The 23606-nt window shown below is 38.5% G+C and overlaps 1 protein-coding gene across 1 annotated transcript in view; it reads right to left on the bottom strand.

Annotated features, from left to right (window-relative positions):
- The window catches only part of TRHDE (thyrotropin releasing hormone degrading enzyme), a 218084-nt gene that overhangs the window by 21317 nt on the left and 173161 nt on the right, over positions 1 to 23606 (bottom strand). The window contains exons 13-15 of the mRNA XM_075150062.1: positions 8622 to 8769; positions 6433 to 6530; positions 5829 to 5936 (exon numbers count right to left, since the gene is read on the bottom strand). Of these exons, the coding sequence (XP_075006163.1) occupies positions 5829 to 5936; positions 6433 to 6530; positions 8622 to 8769 (354 nt within the window). The remainder of the gene's footprint in view (positions 1 to 5828; positions 5937 to 6432; positions 6531 to 8621; positions 8770 to 23606) is intronic.

Raw genomic sequence — 23606 nt, 5'->3', positions numbered from 1 at the left:
TTTGTTTCCATTTAAAAGACAGCAACCAATAAATAGCAATGGTTACGTTTCTAAAGAAGGAAAAAATAAGAGCAAACTGAAGCGGCTATGACTGCCTAGGGGCCTTCCAACCGGTCCAATAACATCTTAAAGAAACATCTCCACATAATTGTGTCTGATGCAATACTATCATCCCCTGCTGCTCACTGCTGCATATTAGCAAAAGAATAGCATCACCACAGCTCTACTAACAGAAGCAGAATACAAGCACTCCTTTTGCTGCTGAAGGCAAAATCAGCTGTTTCAGTTCAAAGCATTCTCTCACATATTCCCATGTTCACGCTATCCTGTCTAACTTTGCCTCAAGCAAGCATACAACCACAGTCCACTTTGCCAGCAGAAATATGTACGTGGCAACCTGTAGCTGATGGATGGTGACAGTAGCTGGAAGAAAATCACGCCTGTACCTACAAGAGAGGTTTGCAAAAACATGCTTGTGTCTATGGATAAGTTATGCTTTGAGCCATCATAGGGTGTATTCACATGTTACCCGTTGTTATGATCTCTCCTGTCAGGAGTTTACAGATTGCAGCTCTCCACACATTCTTTCCTGAACCTCAGAAATACACGTTTACTCAGCCTATCCAAGGCAGAAAGTCTGAAAATGCTAATCCTCTTAGAAACATGTTTTTCTTTCAGAATAGATACGCAGTGAAGGTTAAAGGGGTTAACAAGGCTGATTCTCAAGCTCAGGCAGGCATTGTACGGTAATTTTGTTAATTTTTTAGGCTGAACCACAATGCTGTTAAATCTAAGGAGTGTGAATAATGTATTTCTTCACACATGAAAGAGCTTCACAGGGATGAGCTCAGTTAAATGAAGGTAGGAGCAAACATCTTAATTTTCAGCCAACAGTAGCATCTCTTGTACAGCATTCTGCCGTTGACTGAACCCCAGTAACTTTACATTCTCAAACTATGAGGGAAATTTCAATGTGCTTCTATGTTTTCTACTAGGTTTGTATTCTTCTAAACATCAACATGGAAGTTTCAAGGGTTTCCACTGCTCCGATACAGGAGTAGCATATATCCCAACTTAACAGAGTGAAAATGTTTGCCTTCATATCAACTATCAAGTCAGAAGTCAACGCAGACTTTTAAGCAAAACGTGCTTGAGCCATCAGCCATTTAAAAAGAGCAAAATTACTTAAATTCATTGTATGAAAAAGACAGTAAGACATACCTTGAAGTCTAATCTCAGATTTTCAGCTGAAAGAAATAATCACTTCTTTTTTAACAATTGCTAAGATTTAAATATGATATTAATTCCTAGACCAGTACAACCAGATATCTCCTTATAGCCTCTTCTACACGTGATGTTATGTGTTTAGTTTGTTCGTTGTAGAGCCAAACTTCTTTTTTAGAGTTATGTTCCTTGTTTTAACATCGTGTTTTGCCCTGCAAAAGTGGTAGTGAGCAATACCACCTAAAGCCCTTCGCATTCTAAGTAATCCTGGTATTTCAGGTACTCAAGTCTCCCTCCCCCAGATGAATGCTCTCATCTTTAGGCTGGAGAGCTGTATTATTTCTCTTGCTAATGAAGTAAATCCCAGTGGCTAAGCTTCAACTAGAGGAGGAAAGTGTGTTGCAGTGTCTTAACACTGTCCCAAACATCTCACAGATAGGTCATCAGGGCGGTCTTCTGCATGTGGCAGATGCAGGGCTGAGGTACTAAACTGCAGCTCTACCACAACCTCAGAACTACTGTTTAAAAAGGGATTGAAAAGCAGCTTCTCTGCCAGTTGTGTTTGAAAAGAAAAGGAGCAGACCTTTTCCTGCTTTAGTGACGCTTTTGAAAGGCATCTTTTGCAAGGACCCCTAATTGTATGATCACCATTTACACATTCGTTTGATATAGGTATCTTTCTACCTGCAGTGCTGGACCCTAAAAGGGCCCACTCTCTCTTCGCAGTCTCATGTTAAGAGGCTCTCCACTCAGCACAGTGGCTGCCACCAACTTCATTTAGAGGTTCCCAAATCCCCTCGTACGAAGCGTAATTCCAACTGTCTGATTCTGCCTTGTGAGCCAGGCATCTAAAAATGAAGCACTGCAACACCTAAGTCACTTTAGAAATTCAAGCCTTCAAGACTGTCAGCTGACTTCCACTTTCATGCATGGAGACTAATGTTGCAGATCACACGTATGGTTTTTTTTACTAATTCCATAAGAAAATCTGCAGTGCTACAGTTGGAAATATAATGGCTTTTTTCAAATAGTGCTGGAAACACAAAGAGGACCTCTGGCTTTGTGCTATGAATGACCATTATTTTTCTTGGTGAACAGTGGCAAATTATTTGCACAGTAAAGAACATGTAATTACAAAGTACAAACAGTAACTGATTATTATGATTATTCCAATCCCCTACAGTGAAGAGTAGATGGTAATTAATTTCTGGACCTACCAGACTAAATATAATTACTAGAAACCACAGCAACTGTAGGCATATGCTGGTAAAACAGAGTTAGATGTTACTGTATTTGTTTATTACCCAACACTTTATCCATAATTAAATGCTACAAGTAAAATAGAAAAAATATTTCAAAAGAACTTCTAAAAAGCCATAGATTAAAAATGTGAATTTTTAAAAATTTAAAAACTTTTTAAAAAATTGTGGATTTTAGCATTTGTACATGTGGTATTCAATACCACATATTAATTTAATATTACCCTAACTTTTTATTGATTAGAATCTTGGGACACAAGCCTAATTCCCTCGTCTCATTTTGGGGTCTACTGCTTTGAAGAATTTGTGTTCCTTCCAATATGCACTGCTTGTGAATTAGCTCATTGTGCGAAACATCTCATTTTCCAGAATAAGTTTTGGGAGGGGATCAGTGGAAAGGTTGCAAATTAGCCTTTATTTTTACTCTCATAGTCAAACTCAAATTATACCTGTATATAAAAATATCTCTGAGCTCTCTGGAACTCTGTCTTCGTGCTCTGGCTATGCAAACTCACCAAGACCAGGCTTTCTGCGATGCATCAGTCAATGTCTTTGTTCTGTTTCAGAAAAGGGAAGGGCATCTACAAGAACTTTTAGAGTAGTTTTCGGCAGATACAACTTTAATCGTTGATAAGGAGTGGAACAGGCAAAGATACATATAGTTTCTGTACCTGTCACCAGCTTTCCTCACCAGGAGTTGTCAGATAAGTCTGGAGAAAGATGAGCAGCATGAATTTCCCCTTCTTTGTGAGGAAACAAGCTCTGAGGTTGCCTACAGATTCTGAGGTGGCTGTTTGCAGCACATTGACAAGCAGCTGTTAAGGGCATCAAACTGAGCAAAACACTTGACTGATGAGAGAGAACACAAAATGGCATCTGTTGGTTGTGCTTTCTGCATGTATCTTGTACTTATCTGCTTGCCCTTTGCACCTGAGCTAGCTATTGTCTCCGAAGTGCTAAAAGAGGCAGAGGCACAACTCTAACACCATGTTAGTTAAATTCTTCTTGTAGAATCATCATCATTTTCTTGGTGGAAAAGCAGGGAAAACAGACCCTACTTTATTTTCAGGTTTCAGTTTGAGTTGGTTTAAACAGAGCAAAGGAGATATGGGGTACCTCTGATGCAGCAGGAATCTGAACATTTCTGAGAGAACTCGACAGACCCCAACAAATGTTGTCACTGTGAAACAAAAGCTGATTTTATGTCTCCTGAGCTGCTATTACTAGTAGCTTTGCAATGTCTTTTTAATGTAAGTAGATATGAAATGAGTCTGCTCCATACAGTTCCATACAGTATGGGAGACTGCTCTGAGAATAGCAACTGGTAAATTCTGGGGTGGGGAACTGAACAAATCCTATAATCTTAAGAAATAAATAAAAACGTGTCTCTGTCGTCTTTGCAAGTTATACCCCTATTTATCAGCTGACTGTCAATCTGTATTCTGTAATTACATTATTTGTTGCAGCTATTTTTCAAAACTGTGCAGTTCTTTGGAGAAATGCACTGCTCTAACTTAGTAGCTATTCTCTTCCTCTGCCCTGCTGTGATGCTTTTGTCATAATACTCGTCATATGCTGGCAGCCACAATCTTGTGCTCCCACGAATGGCCCCATAGAAAGGCTAAGATGAATCTTCAGATGGCTCCTTGAATTTATTCCTTTCCTCTCTTGCTATTGTTAGTAAAGCAACAAGCTTTTTTTTTTTTTTTCTCCTAATGTCTCCTTCTTCAGTCTTGTTGGAAAGGATGAAGACACAGGGTAGGAGAAAGCTTTGCAGGGTGCAGCTTTTTAACACTGAATAATCTACTGCTGTGCATGCTAATAGATGGTGCTAAGTTTGATTAACTAATTTTGCAAATGAATATCTACGTAAATTACTTTTTCAGATTGTTTCCAATGATTCTTTCTCTTTAATCTCGTCTTTGAATAGTTTCATACTGATTGTTGCTGCTGACGATAAGAATTCATATAAAACCCTGGGGTATGTATTTCATAGTAAATATATCTGGTATCATCTTACACAAGAAAACCCTCCCCTTCACACACATCTTATTTAAAGGTACATAGTCATAGTTTCAAGACAATTTTTTTCAGAAGTTTCAAAGTCATACAGGAACATAATTTCCATTAATGCTCAGTTCATGGCTGGTGTTAAAAGACACTCAGGTACTTATGTAACTGGGTATGCCTGTAAAGGATTTTCAAAGATTACAAAGACAGACAGACATATTTTAATTGTAAACAAACACCTGATTGGCCCAAGATGTCTTTGAAAAATTCTACATGCCTATATGTCTATAGAGAACTGATCCTTTTGCAGAGCTAATACAAGATTGGGACTAAAAATGTAAGACTTTTTCTCTTCTCCTTTTCTTTGTTACTTGAAAGTAAAATATTTTCCTTTTAACCAAAATATCATGTGATGTACTTATGCAAATACTTGAAAGTAAAATATTTTCCTTTTAACCAAAATATCATGTGATGTACTTATGCAAATACTTCTACACCCACATTCCACATAATCAGAAAATTCATCATTCTTTCTCAAGAAGTCGTGGTCTCAACCTATACTCTGTACTTATCTCATTGTCCATAGATCACTACATACTTAAATACTTGTATTTTCAGTAATTTAACATTTCTTAGATGCTTACCTTTAAAAGATAAATTTCATACACCATCCACAGCCCGTGTTCCTTGCCTCAGCTGAAGAAACCTGTGCCTGGACAGCCTAACTTACGTATTTGCTGTCAAACCACTACCGTGCTGCTAATGCTCAACACATCAGCTATCATATTATCCCCTCTCTGAAACCTTACATGAGCTTTTCCATGCATTCCTGAATCACATTAATTTCCAAGTCTTCACCCTTAAGTACTTCATAATATTTCCCTCAAATACATTGTTTCGTCTCCTTTCTTCTTTCTCCGTCCTTCTGCCTCTAACCTCTCTCACTTCTTTAATCACTTAGCACCTTCTGCTCTCTTGCCCCGACACAGGCTCCGTGTTTGTCTGCCAATGCGGTGTTCACTCATTTCTTTCTTTAAACCCCTCCTTAAAACCCATCTTCTCGCCTTCTAGCATATAATTATCTGACAGCAATTTACCAGGAGTGGGCAGTGGCTACATGGGTGTCCCCTCCACCCATTCATACATGCAAAGTCAAACAATTAATTCTGAAACCCCTCAGACGCTTTTAAATAACAGCCAGCGACCTCTGCTTCCTCTCATACCACTTTGCAGAACAGGGCACTGCGGATGGGGACGGGCAGGAGAGGAAGAGCATGCCAGCTGTATTGTCTCTGAGTAGGAGAAATGGAAAATAAACATTTCAGTTCCACTTACCGGTTCCTATTGCTAGAAATCCAATCTGAGATTAACGTTGCTGCCTGCTGGTGACAGTGTTTGTTACCAAAGCTGCAGGCCAACATGATGACTTCCCGACGCAACTCTCTGTCCAAGTTTAAGAAAGCAATAAGGCTGTATTAATGAATGTGTTTGAATGTTTACAAAAGTTATGTCTTGTAACAGAGACAGCAACTGATAGTTGGGCAACATATCAAAGATATCCAGCTATACAAATCTCAGTGTCAACTTAATGCTTACAGCTGCTGCAACAACTCAAGACAGATTGTGGACCAAAAGCAGTCCCCATTTACACTTATGCACTCTTCCTGACCTCTGTGGTCACATGAGTCCAAATTCTTACATATCCAGTGCAGTCAAATTTTAAATTAAGACTTAGGAAATCATGTTCTCCAAACTCAGGAAAGAGGAATTCATCTCACAGCATCTTGCTCCTCTCCCTCTAACACAGAAAGGAAAAGCAGAAGGAAGACAAAGCTAGGAAAGTATGACATGCTAAAGATGAAATCAAATTTTAGGGGAGTGCATTATTACAACTATATCCTGCAAACAAACAATAATAATAATAAAAAAATAACAGTACTCATGTTGGTAGGATGCTTGAACAAGCGATTTGTTTAAATTATTCGTTGGCCATCCAAGCTTGAGATACATTGATGCAACTTGTCTTAAAATATACTCCTGAGGGGGAAAAGAAAAATATATTTAGTGTTAACATTTATTTTTCATTTGAAATTGAAATACTATTGACTATTGAGTTTTTGTCTTTCTTTTCTACCCTCAAATAATGTCCTACTTTCCAAAGACTTTGATTTGCATTTAGCAAAGCAAGATGTCCACATATAATCCTCCTTCTGCTATAGTGAGAAGTAATCTATAGAACAGCTATTTGATTAGATGCCTAGGATAAGACAATTTATTGTTATACACCTCATCAATTTAAGAAGAGTTTCTTACGTGCTAGTTTGAACTCACAATACAGGGTCGAAAAGTTGCAGGAGTGTCAACAGCTTAATTTCTACTCTATGGCCAATCTCAACTACACTCTGCATGTTCACTTTTAAAAGAGTATTTTAATATCCATAGCAATGGCAAATGTGTCATGTAAGTACAGTCAATTGACTTCAGAATACCAAACAATGTGGCTGCAAATGAGCTTTGTACCGTTAATGACACTGCGTTTTAAGTTTAGGTTCTTGGTGTGCTTAAAGAACAAAACAAGCCCACAATGTATTTTAGCTTACTTTTACTTTCTGCACAGGAGACATATTTACATATTCTGGCCAGTTGTGAAGAAAACCACTGTCACTGTATTCAGCATAATCTTTTGCCAGTGGAATTTACCAATTTGAAAAAGAGAACCGAGATATAAAGAACCACATAGGAGAGCATCTATTTTATTATTATGGATGCACGGGCATGTATATATGATGTCAACACAAAAGCGAGATTCATAGTGCAGCTTTCTCTAGCAGATATGTTATTCTGTGACTAAAAAGACTTTTTATTTCCTCTGCTATCACCTCTGCTTTCAAAGCTCTCATCAGTAGTGATAAAACACAACCCAGCCATGAATTTTACTGGTGTTATTTTATAAAATTGTGTTTTCTTTACACAGCCATATTCAAAAGTGAAATAGCAATGGCAGACTTGTAAGAATTTTTCTTTGCAGTTAACAACAGACTAAACATGCAAGTTATTGCCACATCATTTAATATTATGGCTCTGGTTGGCATGTAGGCCCACATTGTAGGTTCATAAAGAAAGAATCTCAATGTGACTTTATTAATCTGTAGTATATGTTCTAGAAATACAACTTGCCATGTCAGCAGGTAGCTCTGCGTATGTGTGTATATATATATGTATGTTCTTCTACATATATACATACATACAGCCACCTCTAGCTTCCTGCTTTCTGAGCATTTTGTCTCTGGACACACACACACACAAGCAAATATATGTTTAAGAAAAAAAAAGCACTTTGAAGCATTTCAGGCTTTAGAGAGTTCCTTCATTTGAAGGCTTTATGAAATTACATAAAATTACAGTATGTTGGCCATTGAAAATATGTAGACTATACAAAACTCAATGTGAATAAAAAAACCCAAGAGTTCATAATTGTCACTGGCTGCAATCAAATCCTGTGTACTTCATCAAACATGCTTCAGCGTAGCTAGGAATTTTTCTTTATTTCAGGTAAAATGTTAAATTGTTTGTCATGTCTATCTTAATTATCTACTGCTAGTTGTTACTGCTGTCTCTTTGGACCCAATTATGAATGGGCTTTTGATTCAATGGTGATCTAATCCTTGTTAATTAAGGTAACTGCATTGAATTCACCATGGCTTTTTGGATGAAATAATGACTACAAATCCTGTTCAGTTGTGCCTGCATTTGGTGTCCTTGGGCATCAATCTAAGTATCACTGTGGGGCTCCTCAAAAGAGAAAATCTGGAAATAGATTACTTTGGCTCTTTTAAGTGAAATACTTTATTTGTCATAATATTTTAGAGGAGGGATAATTACCTTTCCTTCTACTAATCATATATGCCTCAAACAACAGTTCTCACTGTTCAAATGCAAATGAACCAAAGCTTGACAATTGCTATGTTCAAATAAAGAATAATTAGGAAGAAAGCTAATATCCCTAGGTCATTTACAGTATCTGACTGGGGAATAGTTCAACTCTTGGCAATGAAAGGAGAGAGAGTGAGAGAAAGGGAGGGGGGGAGAGAGAGGAAGAGAGGAAGAGAGGAAGACTGTATCTCTTACATTGAAGATGTTGTAGTTTTCTGTGCGGTCCAGCAATTTATCTAGAGGATAAAGAGCTCGGCTGGCAGCATGCCAAGGCAGAAAATCCTTCTCCTCTGAAAGGTATCTGATAATCTCCAAAGGAATATTCTGAGGCAAATAACCAGCTCTGCAAAACAAAAGAAGTTAGTATTAAATTGTTTTTGCAGAAGATACATGATGAGGCAAAAACGACTTTTTCTTTTCCAAATGAAATTAAAAGGCAGAAAAACATGATAAACTCATCATATTATAATGACATAAAAGTCAACCAGCAACTCACAGTCTCTCCCAACACATGTGCAAGCATCCTTACTGGATGAAGGAAGGCATGAAGACACATGAAAGAAAACTAGGCAAGCTATACCTACTTTTTATGGATTCCTGTGGCTATAAAAGACATGAAGTAACTGACTTTAAGCAAAAAAAAAACAAAAGGAAGGTGCTGCTTTGATGATTTGTAAGATAGAAAGCTGTCTCATAAAATCAACAACCCAAGGCATTTTGCTTCAGAGAACATTTCTACTGGCCATGGGCAATTGGGAAGAACTGATGGAGAAGAAGCATCCTTTAGTTTCACAGTTCTCCTCCCCACTCTTTTCTCTCTCCCTTAGAACTGTCTTGTCTTCTATCCACCTGAAGACATTTTGGAATGACTTATTTTATTAAACTAAAGTGGCATTCAGTGACATCACTTTGGTAACGATGTTTCACCACTTTCCATATAAACTACGTTTTTTTCAGGTGTTTATAAATCAATCAGCTAGAATTTTGCCCCATTCTTTTACAGTCATAAAGGACCTCTCCCTGCAAGGGAAAGAGTTTAGCGGGGTTTCAACTATTAAATTAATAGCTTTACAAGTAAAGTGCCACACAGACAAAGCATTTGAAAGTTGCTTTTTAAAACTGAGTACTAGAAACATCAAGCTTTAGAATTTACACTCATTTTCTTTTTCAAAACAGCATTTTTTCTTAACTATCCAGACTGCAGAAACAAAGTGTAACCCTGTGGGTGTGAACTTTCCAGAAACACACAGGTCTGTTCTTCTCCTGATGCATGTGTTTAAATCCCAAAGGAGTTCTCTACCTGCCTAGCGAGGAGATAATGATTCTGTTTTCGTTAAATACTTAAAGTCAGCAAGTTGGATTCCACAAGCTTCAATTTAACATAGGCTACAGTATGATATATCTTCACAAGCTATTTTTCCTCCTTGCTGGTTGCAAATATTCCCCTTTCCATCACTGTCTGGGGAAGAGATGCATGCATATAGCAAACAAAGAAAATTACACAGATTATTATGGAAATGAACCAATACATACATGTTGATATAAATGTTGATCTCAGTTGTAACAGCATATAAAAACTACTTTGCTAAAATAGTTGAAATAGATTGTTCTTTTTGGTACGATCCAAAACCATAGTTTCCTTGCAAGGTGCACCACATCCATGCAAGCCATTGTTTTTCACACTCTCCATTGGAAGAATTACACCCTGTTCCTCTCTTGTTCTAAGGAAAGAAGTGAGTTCATGTAACAGCTTTCACAAATATCTATCCTATGTCTTTATGATGACCCACTCTCCAGCCTGCTTCATGTCATCTTTGTCCACATTTTGTCAGCAAGGCTCTGTTCTCAACTCCAGTTATAGCACATAGTCAAGCACAAAAAACAAGATCACTTGGGGAGCTCACTGTGTCACTCAGGAACTGAGCAGATACGAAATGAGAATTGTGTGCTCTTAGAGTGCGAGGCGGACAGAATTCAATGCATCTGAAGACAGACAAAGTAAGCTAACTATAAATTACTCCATTTTATAGGTCCTTCTTATTTCTGAAGCAGCAGGGTATCATCCAGATGAGTTCTAGGTCTTAATACTTTGTAAAGATTTGTAACCATAATTAATAGAGCCAGAAGCAAGCTGGATTGACTGCAGTTAAAAATCTTAGAGATAATGTTAGCAAAGAGGTAAACTAGCTTGCAGTTGCATATATGTAATTAGTTCCTAATGGGATTTGTGATTATTGTTACTGATAATTTGATTGACATGAGAAAGTGTGGAATAAGGAACAAGAGGAATAGCTCTAGGAAACATGCTGCTTAAGGAATAAACAGACAAATGTTTATTATAGCTGCACTAATGGACATTTAGGAGCATGCTTCTGAAATTAAATCTCTCTATGCTAAGTGCAAAAGGGAAATCATCACTGGAAAACAAACAGATTATTTCTTTTTAAGTTTAACTTCTCCATAAAGACACATAAGAAGTGAACTCAGAGAGATTTATCACTTATTCCTGAGCTTTTGGCCTTCCTAATCAGTTTCAAAATCGTGATCCTTAGCTGATGATACTCATCCTGTTCACAACAGAAACTGTTACTCTCATCACTCACTGCCTTTAACTTCCAAAGTTATCAGCCCATTCAATTCTGCCTGCCTCTTCCCCGTCCCCCACTTTTCCTAATGTTTCCCTAAGTGTATATTCCTTCTCACAAAAACACATTGTGGCACAGTCTGAGGTTTTCCTGTTTACTCCAGTACTTCCTTCTCTTTCTGGGTATGACCCTTGAAGAGCTTAAGCACAGTATCATCAAAATCAACCCCCCACATCAACAGAATCAGACCCGAGAGCAGGGATGGAGATGAAGGGAGGTCCTTGTGGATGACATAATTCTATAAACGACAACAAATCCATCACTTCAGATCATGATTTTGAGGGAAAGTGGTTATGGCTGCTACGATCAATGTTAAACTCTCTGTCAGCACACGTTGGGCAGATGTGCTTCAAGTACAGCTGCTAGGCTGGACCTCTGAGGGAACTTGAGCAGAGACATATCTAAAATCCTCTTACAGTGGCAGTTAAAATAGGAGCACTTCCCTGAAGAAAACAGAAGTGCTTCAGGAACTTTACCTTGGCAGAACATTCTATATATTCTACACTATTTTATTGTATGGATGCCTACAGAAAACCATGATAGCCCTATTCTTTCACCCTCAGCCACTAAGCCTTATTTATGAACCTCTTATTCCAAATACACTGCACTCCCAGACTATTTGCCATTAAATAGTTTCTGTCAAGAAGTAGTGATAAATACATTCATTGTTTTACCTTTTTGTGTAAAATGTGGTACATAACGCATATGTTATAAAATATTAAATGTATACTACAGCTTAAAAAGCTTGAGGAATTTTTTCATTCACAAAGAAAGGAAAGAGTTTCATAATGGTAATGCCAAATACTAAGGTTGCTAATTTTTGGCATTCATAGCTGAGAAAACAACATATAAGGCGAAGCTCTCATCCTAAACCACACAAGAGAGAAACCATGAACCATAAAACCACGTACGGATAAAAAGTCCTAAAATCCAGATCACAGATCTAGGAGCTGTGTAAATTGTCCTGGGAGGTAGCATGACTATCATGACAACAAGGCCAGCAGAAGACAGAAACCAGCCAAAGCAGCATGTCTGTGTGGTGAGCTATGCTCTAGTATTCTGCATCTTCACAAAGCACAGCGGCTGCTTTCTTAAGCTTTGTATTTTAGTACAATCGTATTCTTTTACTTTACACTAAAAGCTTGTCCAGCACTAAGAATGATTTCAAGACTCCTCTTTCCCAGGGGATACTGCATCCAGCAAGATGTACTGGCTCACTTGAACAGTGGCAAACTCACTCACCAGCCAAAGGGTGCTGGCATGCTGCTAGGATTCTCCTTCACTAGCCTGGAAGAACTAGGTTCAAAGATGGTTACACAGGATCTGGTCAGCAAAAGCAAAATTTTTGCATCCAGCAAAGTAGGAAGGAATGGTCAAAGACTCACGAATGTCACAGGACTTGTGACAAACATACACCACCAGCTGGTGACAACTGCTAATTGAAATCACTTCTGTCATTTATGGCGCAGGATAATAACCAAGATGAGGAAAGAAGGCAGAACAAAGAATGACTCTGTTCTGAATATCTCTGTAAACTGATGGAAAAACACAGACCTGCAGAAATGTTAAACAGAAATATTTAATAATTATCGTTACAAGAGTAAGAAAAGTAACAGTAGCAACCTTCCCATCAAAGGCAAAAATGTAAAATAATTTCCCTGTCATATAATTGTCTGGCAATATTTATTCAAAGGCACTATAGAATATAACATAAGTTAACTACATACTCTACACATGCAGTTTGATTTATCACTCTCTCTTCCAACAATGTCACTGGAAGGTCAGTGACAGAAATCCTTATTTTTCTTGTGTCTTTTTAGCCATCAATCATATTGCTATCCTTAAAGCCCAGCAAAAGTACTATCAGATATTGCCTGCCAAAGTCCAAATGCATGAGAGCCAGAGCTAAGAGACAAGGTTCTTTGCCAGCTTAGTCATCTCAGAGGAAAACTGAAATATTGTCTGTCACTCGGGGAATAACTGATTATGGGCTATACTGAAACCAGGTAACAAACATGAACACCACAGAAATACTGTGATACGACCAATCTTATGTCTGGTCTGAAACAGTCACCGTTTCTCCAGGTATGTCTCCAGTAGCCACCTGAGAATCTTAGCAAGCATATATCTACAACAAAAAAAATTCTGCAGAGGAATATGGGATAGTCTTGGCAAGTATCTTAACAGATAAAATAGTCAAATCAAACAGTGTTGACTCATAAACAGTGGCTGAATGTATACGGATGTTCAGGTTAAGCATTTGTCAAGTACAGGTTAAAAAGTTTAGAAAACTTCACCTATAGGATCTGGAATGAAAAGGCTGGAAGCCACCTTAAGAACTCATCTAGCCTCTCCCCTACCCAAAGCAGGTTCATACCAATGCCATTCCTGACAGAAATTTGTCTAGTTTTGTTTATATAAACCTCTAGCGATGGGTATCCTAGGAGCACTACAATTTCAGTACTCCTCAGAGGCATGGTAACAAGAATATTATAACTCTGGTCTTTTGATCTGTAAATATTCACAGAAGAGTACCAACAGATCCATTTCATGTCCTAAAATGAACGGTTGTTTATGTAGCTTCAGTATAAACTACAAAAAGCAGGGGTCCCTTTTTATTGTATTCTAGATTAGAAGTTTTTGACTGACATCACTGGTCACATAGAAAGGAGCCCAGACTTAAAAAAGAGCTTCTACAAGCCAGCTCTAAGCCAGCCTTCTCCATACTGAGTCATTTAAAAAACATGTTTACCAAAGCAAAATTTAACCAAAAAGATCACATTTGAGACCCTTGGTTGTTTTATCACTTTTTATGTAATTGTCTTTATCCATCAGTTTATCAGCATGTCAATCATTCTTTAGCCACTGTTACACATGAGAACTTTAACATGTGTTAGAAACATGGCACCACATGAGGTTCGTCTCATCGTCTGTGTTCCTAATTTCACATTCGCCTGCTGAACTAAAGTGGAGAACAGAACAGGAACACAGACTAGCAAAGAGATCTGTTTTAGTTATTAGACAAATTACCTCTAGACAAATATCCTGGTCCAGCAGGTTTTTCACGCCTAAAGAGGCTGCTGACGAACTGTGGTGAAAAGGTGATATCCCATTTTTATGACAAGGGCAGAGGTGGAAAAAGACCTTTCAAAAGTTATATATATATTAAGTGGCTTATGATATTATATAATATCATAAGAACCAATGCTTAGCAAGGTACTACCCTGCTTAGACTGAAGAAATTGCTAAGGTGGCCATTGCTACAGAGAAAACAGGCAATGAACAGAAAAAGAAAGTACTGAACGTGGTAATGAAATATCCCTCACAAAGAATTCCCACTAAAAATCTCATAGCAATCAAAAATAATCTTTAAATTACATGAGCTTTTAACGAGTCAGATAAAAGCAGGAGATTTAGATTATATTATGAAACACCAGTGTGTATTCAGCTGCATTCTGACCTTGATTTGTTCTTTACACTGAGCTGCTGAACTTATGGACAGATCCCAGCACATTCATTTTCCCCTTAGGGACAAAATACCAAATGGTAGTGTAATTGCCAAGGGAAAATTATTACTCTGTTCTGAATTATTTCTATCATAAATCCAGCACCAGTCAAACAGACTCTGTCACAAAAACGACAGGGTTGCTGTACAGCGATGAGAGTCCCACATACAAGTGCACCATAAATCCCTTAGTCCCACCACCCAATAAAGTCATTATAAGTCATGTGTTTAAATCAAAATTAGAAAATCCAAGCTGGCAGCAAACCAGTCTGCATTGTTGAAACAATGGAAATGAGGTGATTTACTTGCTGCTGGTTTAAAACTCACCCTGCATCGTCTGTTTCTTATGAAATATGTAAAACATGACTAGCTTTTTGTCTGGATAATTTTGAAGGGGGAAAACGCAGCTCTTCAGAACATAGATGTGGAACTCAGATTAACTTCAGTTCTGTTTCTGTGCATGTGCAATACATGAATAATTAGAATATACTCATTAACCCATAAAGGGACAGCTTAAAATAAGTTAGGGTTCTTATTCATTGATTCGTTCTTTTACCATTAAAGTCAAGTGTGTGGATTAGAATAATTCACAGAGAAACTTAGTGCCAATGAACATTCACATTTAACTGTATTTGGCTTTTTCTAACCCTATTCATTTCTTCTGGACCTACCAAGGACTGGTGCCCCTACTGATGTATTCAGGATATTCTTTCCCTTAGTGCTTTAACAGCAGTTCTTTAGCAGCTGAGTAAAAACAGGTATGTTGAACCCTGACACGTAAAAAAAGCTTTGAGCAAGGCGACCTATGCAACAGGGAAACTAACTCTTGTAGTCACAGATTTCACCTTCAACTCCTGCAAGACTGGGAAGTCAAAGATTAAAAACTTATGGTGACTGGCAACCATGTTCAACAAGGGAAGTTGGAAAAAGAATGTTTTCTCATATAACACTGATGGGCAAGCTGTAAAAAAAGGCCCTGTGATCTCCAGTATCAGAGAATGATCTACCTCATCTTCCACTCCCAGGGTTGGTCTGACTTAGGACCAGATAAGCACTCTGCTTTTCTAGGACATCCAAATTGACTTAATGGAGGCATTATGATTAGTACCAGCTATGGACTTCCACATAAACAGGACAGGAATGCACATCTGCTCTGTGATAAATACAACAGCAACATTTGGCTTACAAGTTTATTTTAAGTACTAAATTTAATCAGCATTCAATTTCTCCAACATCAAAGGATTCAGAGATTATGACACTTTTAAGTGAAGCCTGCTTATTAGTATGTTTTCTTACATGCAAAATATTTGAGAACTCTTCAAGTGGCATTCAACTCCACACAAGAGCATTTGAAGCATCCTACAAAGAATAGTTCAAATTCAATGTAATTATCAGAGTATCACGTGGCTTAAATTATCTTGCACAGTTTTAGAGTTGCCACATAAGCAAAGATTAATATTAATTTGAATTAACCACCTTTGCTGAAAACAGAAAAAACCCCCGAACTTAGAACCCCCTTCTGTTTGTAAAAATGCAACAAAAATTCCTTCGAACTGGAGTTCAGTATCTCTCTTTTCTTCGTCTTCCCCATATGAATAAAAATGAATTAAAAAAGAGTAGTGCAAGATGAAAAGGAATAATCTTACTGCTGAAAATTAAAGACTATGCAGTAAGTTAGGTATGTCATGTTTTTCATCATCATGAAGCCCTGATTCTTGAGAAGTGTGTCATTCACACACTTCAAATTAACTAAAGAAATTTGAATGTATTTCAGAGGCTAATAGATGTCAATTTCAGATGACTCAATTATTAAAAGTGTTATTTATTTTCTTTCTTGATGATTTTGTTGGGAAGGGTAGAATGAAATAGCCCTTCTATTCCTTAAGTTGTCAACGGGCAATGGTATCTATGTTGTTTGAGCAAATTCAAAATTGAGTTCGTTTATTATTATGCACAATACATTTTCATGTCTCTCTGTTTTCCTGTTCTAACGTTTATAATTTGCATATCAGTCAGCCAAGTGAAATATGTGTTTAAAAGCTAGAAACTTCATATGGAAAGCACAGAAGCCTGATCTTGCAAATACTCATATAATCTGAATTTTGTTTGCCAGAATATCTACAGAATTTGATATTATTTCTGTAAAAGCAATTTCCTATAAACATATTTATAATAAAAGATTCTCTGAAATTCTCGTAAACCCTCACCTATTCTCTTATCTCCATTTTACAGGAGAAAACAGACACAAACAGTTTAAGTGGTTTTACCAAGATCACCTAGGAAGTCTATAGCAGAAACAGCATCCCAGGTTTCTCTAGTCCCTGTGCAGTGCCTTACTCATAACACGGTCCTTCCTGTCATTTATTGCTTGATTTCTGGATAGAGGAAAACACACTTCTCGCCAAATAGGAAGGAGCTAAACTAACACAATATTGATTCCCAAGACTTCTCTTAAATTTTATCAAGCGAAGGGACCTTAGCCTACAGTTTAAAAAACTGCTTTATAAAATCACCAAATGAAGACCAAAAAGCTTGGAATTATAATCTGCACTTTGAATTCAAAAGTTCACCCTGGCAGTATGTTCTGCCAAGCAGATAGAGCATACACTGACAAAGACCAGACCTCCTCTAGACAACAGACCTGGCCAACAGCAATCAGATGAGCCCAAAAAGTAGGATCATTTCTGAGAAAAATTGGTGCAGTCAGGTCAAAACTGCAGGTAAAACAGTCAGTAGCCTAAGGTGGCAGACTATTTTGTTTATGCTGATGAGGCATCGGCATTGTCCTTTCTAGCTAGAAAAGCTGGTTCTTGCCTTTTATTCATATATCCTTTGCTGATGTTGGGAAAGGGCAGGGTGTTTAGAGCAGCATCTCCAGCCTCTCAGGGTGGCTTGTTGCTGCTACCTTGACCAAGGTAACAGCAGGGTCTTTTGGTCTCCATACTAGTCCTGCCAGACCCTCAGAAAGAAAAGTAATGGGATAAGGGTAAAGAGGAAAAAAAGCTGCTTATTGTGAGAGGGCAGGTGAGGGAGGTGGAGAAAAAGGCTTACCAGGCAGCTGCGGGGAAGAAAAAGGGGTCTGTAGGTGAGGGGAAGGCAGGGAACGGGTGTATGCTAGGTAGGAGAGGATAGGGCCCCCGCAGAATGGCATAGGTTGTGAGGCTGGACAAAGACTTCCCCCTGCCCCACCAACACACACATTCCTGAAGCCGTATTTGCACCTTTCAGCCCCTTTTCCAGTACTCAAGGCTAAGAAGCCTTCAGCAAGCTCCACTCATGCCACTCTCCTCCTCTTGTTTAACCTCAAACTCCAAGTTAAGCGTTCTCTTGAAGTGTAATTCAGACCTGGTTTAATTAATGTTCCCAAAACAAATTTCGCAGACTGTTCCCCTCCCCTGTCATTACACAGCAGTCCCTGGCATCTGCACTGCAACGTGGAAACATCTACACCAAGCTGGCTTCAGAGACTAGCTTGAACTATAACAGACTGAGACCATGGGGTGAAAAGACAATGGGCTAACAAACGTTAGCTAAAAATCGTTCTTTCACTCCCTTGAAACCAGAGTCATGTTTTCCTGAGAGTTTATTCTGGGTTTGGCTAAGAATAGAGTTAATGTTGTTTACAGGATAAAACAATTACTGCTACAATTACTCAGAAGTACCAGAAATAACTGAAGCATAGGCAAATTTTGTGGGCATGTGGGTTAACAACATCACCCACTTCTACAGGACAGATGTATACTAGACCAAGACCTAACCCCTGCACTAAACATCTGCAGAGAACTCAGATCTACAGTTTCTCTTTTGTATGTGCTGAAGAGTCTTCTCCAACTTCTTCCCCGGCTCTTAGCAGGTTTTTCTATTGTCCAGGATGCTCTTGCAGCACCGGCACTTCGCTGGAATGTGCTGTACAATTTGCTTTACTGCTCTTAGCTACACAACAGGATCAGATGCACGTGATACGTACTACAAAAGCAGAATTGACTTTTAGTGTGCTTACTCTGAAGAATTGCTTTGATTCTTCTTGTATGAACATATGCAAACATTAACTGAAATGTGTATCTCCACATAAAGCAGATATCAAGGCTGTGATGTGTCACAGAACATATGGACTGACATGCAGCATATGGAATGAATGATGGCTACCTTAAAATATTTGTAGTTTTCTATTTTCTCTAAAAAAGGCACAGCTGCTCTGGCCCATTGAGAGAGTATTTATGTCAAAGGAAATCCAACAACTTTTGTAGGAAGCCATATCTAAATCAATTGCTGGTGAACCATCACCAAAATTTGCCTGACAGTGAAAGAGAGTTACCATGGCATCTGCTGAAGATGAGGCCTCATTTATTAAAATAGTAAATCTATACCACTATTAATCAAGCGTGATACAAACTATCGATCTAATACTCATTCCCTTAGCTGGTATTCGGAGGCACTAATTAAGGGAGCTGCTTAACGTATCTGTTGCGTGCCTCTGTGTTAAACTATCAGAAAATGCAATCAGGAGTAATAATGAAGGCTGGAGTTAAACTGCAGTTTATTCATTTAAATGGATCCTATATGATTGTTTATGAACACTCAAGCAAAACAAGGTCAACAACCCTGGATATGGCTGTTGAAATTTTAAAATATTTTGAAGTACATTAATTGGGCTAGGTGAGAACTTCTACCTTTGTCACCTACTTATTATCTGGCCCCAGAATTTTAAATGGGCCCTCAAATGCCTTGACTTTTCCTGACGTTACATTGAACAGGACTTTAAGTAACACAAACAAGTATAACATGGAACCAATTAGCCCAGGTATGTTGGAAGACAACATACTACAACAAATGAAATCTTAATCTCTGGAGAAGGAAAACAATGAAGATCACTTCAACTCCATAGTTTAATTTTGTTATGCACGTATTTCCACCACAAACATCAAGAAAACATTCTTCCAATTTAGCAGTAATAATTCTGGATTTTATGTGGAAGCGTATAAACTAGAGGCTTGGTTACAAGATAACTCTCAGTTTCCAGAAATAAGATCAACTAATCATTATGGGGGGTGGCGCTGCCTAAGGTAGCTGAATGGACAAGATGTTTTTGCCTCAGTGGCAATACTCCACATCCAGGAATTAACTCAAGGAATAAGGAGAGGGTTGGCTTTGATTTGGTCACTTTTTTTTTTAAAGAAAAACGTAAAACAAGGGGTCCTAAAGACATGATTTTCCAGATCTCAAAGGCTTAACTGAGACTTAAGTTTTAAATGAATTTTTCTTTTCAAGTTGGTGAGAAGGTGTTCTGGAATGAGTATTAGCTTACTTCGGTGTTTTACTTCTGGAATCAACTTAGAGTCAAATGCACCAGCTGTTAAAGATGAATTGATGTCAAGGGAGAGAATCTGGGTTTATATATTGAACGGTAGGTTGGTACTGCCTTTTCCCTTACCCTCAGACTTTGGTTTTCTAGAGTCAGCAGAGCTCACAGCTTGGAAAGAAGCAACCCAAGAAGAACTGATTAGCGGCAAGAAAACAATCATCATAACTCATCATACATCTGCACCAGGTTCCTGGTTTTGGCCTGGTGAATGAAAATTCTGAGAGAGAGGAACTCTCATGAAGGCCATCTGCAGCAGGGAAGTCGCCTAGTTCACAGATAATTCTGAAGGTGTATCTTTTTGTCATTGTTCATTTCTGACACAGCTCCCTATATTTGTGAAGTCTACAGAGCCAGGCTTTTCTGGCCTAACAAAACCTTATAGTTTCTTTCTGAAGAAACTATAGCTCACTCTCCCCCTAATCTGTGAGAGGGAATGGACAGCACTCCCGCATGGCCACCCATCCCTGGAGCAGAAGAACAATTATTTAACACCACCACTTCACGCTTTCTCATGAATCCAGTTAAGAAAAAGCTACTGATAAACATCAAAGAAATGCTGCTAAGAAATATGCAAAAACTACTGTCAAGTTTTATCCTTGGCCTTTGTTAATGTGCAACCAATGAGTGTAGTCTTGACGTGCACTGCGTTGTCACTAGGCATAGGCACCCACCCGAAAGGGAACTGTCAGGAAAATCTGAGTATCCGAGGAACTCCACCACTCTATCTTCAACCGCAGAACAGAAGACAAGATATTAATCGATAGCAAGACAGATTGTCAGCATCAAAAAAACGGTTTCCTGAGCAACTGGCATGCAAACCAAGCACCTGCCACCTTAGCACGGTGAGCTGACTGTGGTGCAGGCAAGATCAAAGGGGTATGAGACACACATTAGGTTTCAAGAGACAAAACTGATGGATTCTTCCAGAACTGGAAAGAACAATAACTATTTTAGATGACAGTAAGATAGGTATCCACAGTCACATCTGATCCAACGCTGATTAACACTGAATACAAATCAGACCTCTTTCTTTGACATAATATTGGATTAAGTCAACCAGCTTAATGAGGGGAAGCGAATATGAAGATTTAGAGCCCAGCAAGGAAGAACTAGGGGTGACACAACACTCCTGACATTAGGAGGGTAATTTATCTTATCCTGTGTTGTTAAGTGGCATTGAGAGGTCGGGTGCACGTTTCTCTCCATTAACTGCCAGTACACTGCAAGGTGACAAGCCCAGATTTACAGGTCTACCTTTGGGATGCCTAAAGTGGGAGGCATCCCACCCCACGTACTCACTAACTGACCCTTCTCCTAAGGAAAGAGAAAGACAGGAGAAGCTGACACACTCAAGAAAGAGTAGGATCTTTGTTATTTCCTGTGACACTACTTATTGGAGCTATCTGAACCGCCCTCTGCTCTGTTTAAGCTTAGAAGAGAACCGCAGTTCTATTTGTCTTCTCTCGGCTTTCTCAGTCAGCACATCCCATTTACTACAATCAACATATTTTCAAATTTCATATAAAACATCCCCAAAAGATAAAGGATCATCAAGAAGAAGGGAAGAGAGAGTGCCAAGGTGCTATTCTTGCTCAAGAATTTGGGGCATGTATTTCCATAAGCTATGTTACTGCCAAGGCTACAGCTCTCCAGATCCTCAGGGTGCGTGCATGTACTACAGCTGAGAACAGAATTACGCTTAAAAATCTGAAAAACAAACAAGCTTGCGAGAATTCAAACACAGTGGGCAAGCTATAGCTGTCTTTTATTGTTATTATTCAACTCAAGTCTGCTTGATTAATTTTATGGAACCAAAATACACCAAAAAGGAAGGAGGAGGAATGTATTTCCATATAAAATGGGCAAAACTTTATGAAATTAAAGTTATAGAGTTTAAAATATTCCTTGGAGGTACCAATTGATTTATGTTGAGTTTTTTTGAGAAATCATTACGCTGGACAGTAAAAGGATAATAAACATTTCGGAGGAATGAAATCAAACACATCTTTTTTAAAAAAAAAATAAAATGTGGTGCTCCAAAATAATTTATATGAGCAATTTTTTCATCTTTCTCCAGATCTAAATATTATTAGATTTTACCAAAGATAGGACCTGTACTTGTTCCACAAACAAAATCAATTAGCAGTAAAACTACATAGAAATATCATATTAGGACATACCACATAAGGACAGTGGAAAAATTGAGTCAAACCCTTCTGGTGTGGAATGGAGATTATCTGTATCAAGTTCAACACTGCACTAGGGAGTACTTCAGAAGTTTCTAAGAAGGATGGGGTATTTTGAAGAAATACAGTCTCTTTAGTACAGTAAAAAGAACTGTTTATGTTAGACATTCTTTTAAAAAGGACCAGCATTTAAGAAGTTATGTTTTCATTTTTGCATTATTTTATCACTGAAAATAGTAGCTAGGGATTAAAATAAAAGTATGTATTTCAGAGTTCTCTTCTCTCTCTCTAAATGTGTATGTTTATAGTTGTAGACAAGAAGACAACGTATCAATGCAACTAGGGACCACAACTGAGGACTGAATTACCCTTAAAAACAGCCAGTCTTCTCAGAAGTCAGGTCTAAACTACCAATTACTACCTCTATGCCTGGTCAATAAGGTTACTCACCTTTTCTCATGTCACAGTCAGAGACAATCGTACGCGTTTCATCTCCCCATCACGTAACACTATATGGTCAGGGAGAAACACATGCTGTGCATCGGAGACGAGACTGAATCAGCACCGCATCCGCGAGGCAGCTAACATCCAAACCGTGGTACTGCTCCACCAGAAAGTGAAGAGACTTTCTGCACTGCGCCTCGCAGCCAAGAGGGGGAAAGCTAAGCTGATTTTAGACTGATGGTGGCCTTCTGAACACTGGCTTTCTGAGGAAATTGAAAGGGTCTGTGTGATTTTGACAGCCCTCGGAGCTTGTTTTAGGAACACTGCTGTGTCAAGTCGGAGCACCCGACACAGCAGGGGCAGCTGCGCTGCACTGCAGCATCAGCGGGCAGTTCCTCATGGCTTGTCCCAGCAAGAGCTTTTCCGTCTGCTTTTGTACCCCCAGAAGTTCAGGCGCTCTGCCGTCGAGGCCTGCCCCCAACACACTCCTCTTCTAACAGTCTCGTAATGCCTCTCTAGTCCTACTCTTGATAAAGGAACAGAGCAAGGATTAGGCCTATTCCTGGTTTTTCTTTGTCTGGGAGAGGGGAAATGAAACCAAAAACCACCAAATTCTTCTTAAAAAGGTATCATATAGTCAGCTAGCCAATTAGACTAACTTCAGCATCACTATAATTGTTTGGGTTTTTTTAATAGGAAAGATGATAGATGTTTAGCCAAGTCCACATATCTTATTGCTACTCTTAAAATACAGAGCATAAATCTACTGTTTGCAAACATGCAGATCTTTCCCCTACCTAGACTGGCTTGTAAGGCACGTACTTAAGGTAATACTACTGACAGGAGACTGGGCAGAGATTTTAAAGACACAGGAATCACGCTACGTATCCCTGCTGGAAGAATATTTCCTCATAAGTAATATCTATGCGTGTACATGTGTATATACTGTAAATATTTAGCTCAACTACTTTTTTCCACGGTGCATGAGTAGCAAATGCAGCAGCAGTCTGCTGCAGCTCATCGTTAACGAAAGAAAGT

Source organism: Calonectris borealis, chromosome 1 (genome assembly GCF_964195595.1).
Source record: "Calonectris borealis chromosome 1, bCalBor7.hap1.2, whole genome shotgun sequence".
Taxonomy (NCBI): Eukaryota; Metazoa; Chordata; class Aves; order Procellariiformes; family Procellariidae; genus Calonectris; species Calonectris borealis.
This window is presented reverse-complemented; position numbering and strand designations above follow the sequence as displayed.